This window comes from Perkinsus marinus (genome assembly GCF_000006405.1).
Source record: "Perkinsus marinus ATCC 50983 genomic scaffold scf_1104296943660, whole genome shotgun sequence".
NCBI lineage: Eukaryota > Perkinsozoa > Perkinsida > Perkinsidae > Perkinsus > Perkinsus marinus.
In genome coordinates this window covers 2,225-9,929 of record NW_003211731.1, presented here as the reverse complement: position 1 = coordinate 9,929, position 7,705 = coordinate 2,225, and the positions used below count along the sequence as shown (strand labels likewise).

General features: G+C 47.1%; 3 protein-coding genes across 3 annotated transcripts; 1 reads left to right on the top strand and 2 right to left on the bottom strand.

The window, feature by feature from the left end:
* Nucleotides 1-2,404: 2,404 nt before the first annotated feature.
* Nucleotides 2,405-3,105, bottom strand: Pmar_PMAR015035 (hypothetical protein; the record flags this gene model as incomplete). The annotated part of the gene is made up of 3 exons (XM_002781028.1): nt 2,405-2,452; nt 2,554-2,675; nt 2,946-3,105. 3 exons carry the CDS (start codon nt 3,103-3,105, stop codon nt 2,405-2,407), a joined length of 330 nt encoding a protein of 109 aa, XP_002781074.1.
* Nucleotides 3,106-3,202: 97 nt separating this feature from the next.
* Pmar_PMAR015034 (conserved hypothetical protein) lies at nt 3,203-5,771 on the bottom strand (the record flags this gene model as incomplete). The annotated part of the gene is made up of 11 exons (XM_002781027.1): nt 3,203-3,247; nt 3,597-3,686; nt 3,807-3,920; nt 4,109-4,261; nt 4,369-4,482; nt 4,523-4,595; nt 4,798-4,893; nt 4,939-5,063; nt 5,257-5,380; nt 5,429-5,528; nt 5,711-5,771. The coding sequence occupies 11 exons, from the start codon at nt 5,769-5,771 to the stop codon at nt 3,203-3,205; spliced, it is 1,095 nt and encodes a 364-aa protein (XP_002781073.1).
* Nucleotides 5,772-6,018: 247 nt separating this feature from the next.
* On the top strand, nt 6,019-7,705 carry Pmar_PMAR015033 (hypothetical protein; the record flags this gene model as incomplete). Its single annotated transcript, XM_002781026.1, has 4 exons — nt 6,019-6,182; nt 6,893-7,034; nt 7,082-7,239; nt 7,550-7,705. Coding segments are annotated over 4 exons (620 nt in total), but the record flags the coding sequence as incomplete, so codon positions are not given.

Genomic DNA, 7,705 nt, shown 5'->3' with positions numbered 1-7,705 from the left:
CACTCTCAAGTCCACCAGTGGTGGGGCAACTGGGCAGCCGCAAGGTATGCGTCAATATAAACCATTTCCCTGTCCGGGGCGGTTATGCCACACCCAAGGTATGCGTCAATATAAACCATTTCCCTGTCCGGGGCGGTTATGCCACACCCAAGGTATGCGTCAATATAAACCATTTCCCTGTCCGGGGCGGTTATGTCACACCCAAGGTATGCGTCAATATAAACCATTTCCCTGTCCGGGGCGGTTATGCCACACCCAAGGTATGCGTCAATATAAACCATTTCCCTGTCCGGGGCGGTTATGTCACACCCAAGGTATGCGTCAATATAAACCATTTCCCTGTCTGGGGCGGTTATGCCACACCCAAGGTATGCGTCAATATAAACCATTTCCCTGTCTGGGGCGGTTATGCCACACCCAAGGTATGCGTCAATACAACCCGTTTCTCTACACGTGGTTGCTATGCCATCTAGCAGTATTTGCCACGCCCAAGGCCTCCGTCGATACAGCTTAGTTGTCGGCGTGGGGCGGCTATGCCATCCCAAGGTATGTGTCAACACAACCGATTCCTCTGGGCGGGGCAGCTATGCCACTCCAAGAAATTCCTTCTTCCCTGAAACTCGTCGGCGAACGACGAGCGGAGACCCTTTTCGTCGGCACAACAGAAGTAACGCCAATTTACACGACATACAGAAGGTGCGACTTGCCCTCACTTGCCGTGTTTTAGGATGCCACAGTGATGCCTGCAGCTCGGCGAACTCACAGTCACCATGTCTCCCAATCTCACTTGAGCAAACGCAAATCACACAGCTGATATACTAGATTAACAGATCGGAGGAAATATTCGCACCCTTATCGGACTCCGATGATCGGAGACTTACCGTTTAAAATCGTGGAGGAACTATTAGAGTATGACAAAGAGCAGCGTGAGAACGACCAGCAGTCTAATAACCATCAATAGCACGGTAACGATCAGCAAACATGACAACGATCACACTGACCGGTTGTACGAGTACGAGATCTTCAGGATATCTATTTATTCACAGCAGCCTTACCTATATCACGATGGGGCGTCACAGGTCACACAGAGTTGAAAGAAGAGAACAGAAAAAGACAGTAAGGCACGACTGTGGAGACGAGTCAACTTGTTTCCGAGCATGGTCCTCAACAGAGATGGATCAGGCGAGTCACAAAAATGAAAACAACGCAAGCTTTGCTCCGACATTTACAAGGCCACCAATGCTAAAAGACTATAAGTCCTTACGAAAGACATAGCCGCCGCATCCACAGTGATGTGTGTACGTAACTATAGGGCGAATCAGACCTTCAACTGGCATGGACTCAAGACCGTCCCCCTGGTCTCTCCAAGTCGATACTGCATCAGTAGAGTTGCTGCCGGTGCTCCTTGAGGATCTGTCCGATTCGACCAGAGCCGGCAACGGCTTCAAAGACTGGTACCGGCCAGTGCGCCTCTGACAAAAATGCAGGAAATTTAGTGAGCTCTACCAGACGTTAGTAATGCATACCTGTTTTGAAGGGCGCAGGTGACGAGGTGGCGGGTTCGCTGAGTGGTTCGCATGAGATACCCTCATATTTTTTCTGAAAGCAAGTGAATCTTCAAGGTAGCTCCGTCACTCGACAGCATAGGAGGACTAATGGTGACTCACATAGTTGCATCCCTGAGTCCTGCCGAGCCTCGGATACCAGAAGCCTCCTGCTGTCTTGCTACGCGACGACTGGGCTGATAAGACTAAAAGGGGAGTATAGGACCAAGAGAAATCCTTTCGGTTACGTTAAAGCGACGGAGATGTTCATGGCGCATGCTATATGACGCCAATTCTAAGGCTGTCGCAGGGCCTCGAGCCACGATAGGAGCGGACTCGATGCGACGAAGAGGCGGTTGATAAGTCGGCGAGTTCCACCTGAGTGAAAAACACTGTGAGTACTCGTCGAGTTTCATAACAACGACGAGGTAGCCCTATTTTGAATGATGATAATTTACCATTGAAAGTTGGAGAGCGAGAGTAAACATCATAGATCCATCATGCTCGAGACATCGAGAAGGACTCAGAGACTACCTCTACTACGCTGATCAAGGATTCCATTCGACTTCAGAATCGACTATGATGTACCGTTGATAAAGATTCAGTGGATGCCGGTATATTAAGAGATTCCAGCGATTCTTCATAGCGTATTCGAAGATAACTTTCACAGTTGAAATCGAATCGAAGATTAGGCAATCCCAACTTTACCTCCGCGGTGCTTGAGGCAATGGTCTGCGGAGTTCCCTATTCCGCTGATGGTAGATATCCGTGAGTACAGCTAAAGGCGCTTGACTTCTACCACTGCTACTTCCAGAAGATATCACAATGTCACTGGCGACCATGATGGAAAAAAGGGAAGCTTAGACCGTGAATTTCCATACCACACCTTTCATAACTCCCAACACCACCTGAGAATACGCGAGACGTAATTTACTGGGTCCTAAGGAGTTTGTTCCTTCTCGGCCAATGGTGTCTTCCAGTGTGCTATACTATGGCGGCTCTTCATTACACTCTCAACATCAGGATCATACTTCGCCAGAATCTCCATTATTTCCGGATGATACTTATTGTTGAGGAACTTCACATTAGTGTAGCAGTTACTGAGCACGTCTATTCGCTCATCAGAGAGACCTGACAGGAAATATGGTGGCCTACTTGGACAAATAATAGATCGAAATGTCTTAGAAAACGATGAACGTGTTACCAAAAAGACTGCCGGCTAGCCGACCTCTTCGACATCATCTTCCAACAAGGCGAGAAAACTCGTCAACTCACTGTTGATAATGCCTCTAATGACAAACGAATGCCTGTAGTCACACCGACGTTTCGAACTGCAATCTCAACAGACTTCAAATCAATTCGGTTCTATCGAGAGGTAACACGAGACGCCCATGCCCTTACTGTCTCCCATTCCTCGTATGAGCTCGTTGATGAACTTGAGCCGTTGAGCGTAGTGACTTCTCGGCTCGTCCGGTCGTCTCTTAGCGTACGGCTTACTGTAGTCAACCTTGAGATGTTGATTCTGTCTCTGTACCTCTAGCTCACCCTCTCTATCGCTCATGTGGAATCGAGAAAACTATACAACTTGAGGGAACATCGCTGGTATAACACAACAGATGTTTTCTGAGAAGATCAACCAAACATGATTGTGCCATGCATTACTCTTCCTGATCGCCATCAGCTGCTTCCGCAGCAGCTCTCGCCTGATAGTTCAAAATAACGAGAATCATATGAAGCTAATCTCTTTATAGGACGAGGCCCTTACACTCTACGTTGCATGGAATAGCCTCAAATACAGGAAACAAAATACCAAAAAACCGGAAAAGAAGGGCTGAGAGAAATTTTGCTCATGATTTGACATCTCAGAGACGTTGAATTTATTCTTGGAATGTCTGTGCACGAGAATTTACAAGCACATTTCTATGGCATTTCTAGAAATGCCTAGAAATCTAAGTACTCTTTTACATTTCTTCTAGTGCATTTCTGCACTAGAAATGTGCTCGGCTATCAACTCGATATCTTAACTTCAGATGGTCAAGAGTACTTCACTACCTCCGCCTCTAGACGTTCCTTCTCTTCCTGCTCGGCAACTCTGGCTAGGTGAAGGTCCTCGGAAGCTTTCAAGTCGTCGAGAGTGAGTACCTGTATTATGCGACTCAATCCAACACTACAAAAATACAAGCCAGAGGGAACTCCTAAAATTTGAACAAACATCTTCAAGAACCGATGTGTTATCCATCATTGACATTATTCTATTATTACCTCTCCATTGACAATTCGCAATGTCTTGGGTAGTGCCAGTATGAGCTCGGCCTTCACGTCATCACCCATAGCAGTGAGTGCTGGGGTATCGCTTAGATCTATATCTGTCAGCTTCTGAGAAGATCAGCGAGTCCATAGCTTTAAGAATAATCTCGAATCAGTCGCCTATGCTAGTGCCGACTAAAACATCGTAGTGATGCTAAAGAGGAGCAGCAGAAATACGACAATTCGATTGGTCCAAATCCTCAGCGATACCACATAATGTTATCATCATCACCGACAGGTTAGCAAACAGTTGTTACAGGTAAAGCACGATGGCCATCAGTAGTCGTGAAGATCTCAGCTAGGATCTGAGTCGCTCTGTCAGCACCAAACTGGGTAGAGCTTAAATTGAGAGTCTTCAGCGAAGGGAGCGATGGGAACTTGGGCAGACTTCTTGGTGATGGCGGAGGTATCTATTCAGAACGATGAACATCCTACACCCAATCGAGAGAAGGGGCACTTCCGAAGTCATTCTATTCCTCAGAACTTTAGTGCCTCCTCATGAGGGAGCCATTATTACTTCTTCTTGTTCTTCCTGTGGTTGTTCCTCCTCAACCTCGCCCTCGTGTTCGGCCTTCTCAATGGGCTTGCCAGTGATCGTCAACAGAGTATTACCATCATGCAAGTCAAGCAGCTGATGTCATAATGTAGATCAATCGGCTGTTTTCACTCACTTCTAAATCGTCGAGCCCAAGAAGAGCTTTCTCCCCTATGTGAGTGAGCTGATTGGACGAGACTTTCAGAAACCTGGAAAATGATCCATACCGAACAAGTAGAACCAATCTTTTCACACGATCTCGTACTACAAGCATCGTAACAACCATTATACCTCAATTGATAGATCGTATATAATCTAGTACTGAAGCTCCACGGGAAATTATACACAAGTTTTGAAGGATATGCCTCCTCTGGAAGATTCGGTACTGCTCAATGGTGAATGTCATCCCACTTGAGTTTAGGCATATTGTTGAGGCCATCCAAAGTCTTGAGTGAGTTCTCGCTCAGATCGAGTTCTTCCAGAGCAGGGTGGCCATCGGCCGAAATCCTGGGGTAAATAAAGAGCCTCCGAAACGATCTGATAGGGACTAACCGGCTGGCATCCTCGACGTTATTAGCGTTCAACCTAAGAACTCTGAGTCTGGGCATAGCGGCTATAGGGCAGATCGATATGATGGAGTTGTGGGAGATGTCGATGTATTGGCACCATTGTAGACACTGAGACAATCATAACGATGATGATGGACATGGATAGAGAAGACAGCGAGATGATACAGAGACGATGTGACTGAATGATGATCCTTCTATGCAATCTCACCAGGTATGGTTGAATTACTATTGTATAGCATCGTGATTACTAAACTTGGAGAGGATCACTATGGACTACCAGACCCGATTGTAGCTGTACTACTCCGGGTTGGAAGAGCCCATCCATAGCGGTGAGCTTGTTGTGACTGAGGTCCAATGACAACAGATGAGGCAGGACCGACAGCTTGGATGCATCTCCTATATGATTGGACTTCAGTATCACTTGCCTGCATAAGCTAGCATAACATGCATAGAAGTGAGCTACCGATTCCCACCGGAGGTGCTTCAGCTCGTCAATCTCATCTGTGATATCTGTAAGCCCTCTTTCGGAACAGTCTAGGCGGATAAAGGCATAGCCGCTGCCGTCGACCGTACCTGACGAGTGATCAGGAGACTTACGGAGGTCAGAGGAGCGAGTTTCAACGATCGTGAGGTATCGTTAAGCTACCATGCCTCAGGTTCATCGTAGGCGTAACTGGACTATCAAACTTCATGACTACACTAACATTTTGTCGTATAGTATATCAGGCAGAATAGATAACGTCAATAGGTATTACGCTCCAACCTGGTGAGCCCCTCTGATATAATCTCGTGAGAGAGAGGAACAGGGTCTTCCATTTGGAGGCTGAAATGAGATGAGGAGCTGCTGGAGATATGTCAGGACTTGAGTTCAATACGGTGCCAAAATAAGATTTGTCATGGGAAAGAGTTGCGAGTTCAAATCCCAGGGAATACATTTTTCGGATTAGCGACCGTGTACGCAAGAACATATACATCGCAGAATAATGAGGATATGTGTGCATACAAAAGCAGCATGCAGACGCTTAGATAATAGGCGAAGATCTATAACTGTAGTTATCTTCTAATGCCCAGCTCGAAGGTGTCCATTGACATCCTTTCCTATGATGCCAATAAACCTACGAAATCTCTAAATCCCCCCTTGTTGGGTCCACTGGGATCACTCAGCGCTTGCCGGCACCGACTGGCTTTTGGAGGAAAAGGGAACGACAGAGCTTTCAAGCTCAGCGAGTAATACTATCTACTTGTCAATTCAGGAGTCTTATTTCCACTCCTTGATTGTTGTCCTAGAGCGGCTTCTCAGTTATGCAATTGATTCTATACCCTTTAAAGCGATATCTCGCTCTCAGTGAGGGGTACCGATTGGGGCAGCTATGCCATCCCAAGATACACATTAGTACAACCGATCTCGTTCGCACGCGAGGTGGGAAAATCAACCGGAACCGGTGTGTATCTTCCGACCCATCATGGCGACCTACCGTGATTTCTTGCTGCAACGTCGTACGTCGCAATGGATTTCTGAGTTGGCATATCTGCCCCGAGCGGGACTAGGGTTAGTAATGTCACGCCTTCGGTACTTCCACTTGACCCTACGGGGGAAGTTGGTTCTGCTGAGGTATATCGTGGGACGGCATAGTTGCCCCGGCTGAAAAAACCAGTTGTTCTGGGGTATATCGTGGGATGGCATAGTTGCCCCAGCAGGAGAGATTGGCTCTACTGGGGTATGTTATCTTCTACAGGAACTCGGATGACATATTTTCTCTACCCGTGGAATTTACTTCTACTAAGTCACAGTTGCTCCAGCGAGAGTTAATTGACTATACAGAGGCTTGTCTTGGATGGCATAGCTGCCCCGACCGAAGAATTTAATTCTATCTAGCCATAGCTTGAAGTGGCATAACTGCCCCATATTTGCACTTCCCATATCTTCACTCCTACAGATACACAGTGAGCCCGTTAAGTGAGCGGATCAGCAAAATTCATACCACATCATTCGGAATTAAATCTGTTGCCTGTGGTGCTGAGCACACCCTCGTACTGTCGGAAGATGGAGGCCTATATTCTACTGGTAGCAATGAGCATGTAAGTACAATACGAATGTTAGTAGTCTATGGAGCTCGTCGTTGCAGTGTCAGCTGGGCCGATCGATTTCTGAAGGCTCGATTGATTCCGAGCTTGCTCCTGTTGCTTGTATGCCCGTGGAGCCCATAGAGTCCATTGCATGCGGGTATTTCTGCTCATTCGCCGTTACGGTCAATGGAGAGCTTTGGGCGTGGGGAGATAACAGGTATGCTTCGTGAGGTGACTTCCTCAGCACTATGCCATCCGATTGAGCATTCGTAAATCATGCCTGCGAGATGACGAACTGGAGTTCGGCCGGACACAGAGTGTATTTACCCCATAACCGTGCCTACTCTGACCCTCATACATCAATTGTGCTACTTATTTGCTTCTTGAAAATTGCGCAAAGTGATAGCTTGATACTGGGGAACCTAATTTTCCGCTCATCCCATGGGTCATTCGGACTTCGCATCCTCCATCAAGTGAATAGAGGAGCTGTGTTCGAGCGAAACTTCTAGTCTTTGTGCTGGATGCAGATATGGTCAGCTAGGGATACCATCATCGCATGCTGAGAGCGTTCAAGAGCCAGTGATGGTATCGATATCGCCAACCTTCAAGTCAAACAAGTATCATCACGCTTCGCTCATACCTGGGTTCGAAGTCGAGAGCCAATCAACTGGCGTCTACTGGGA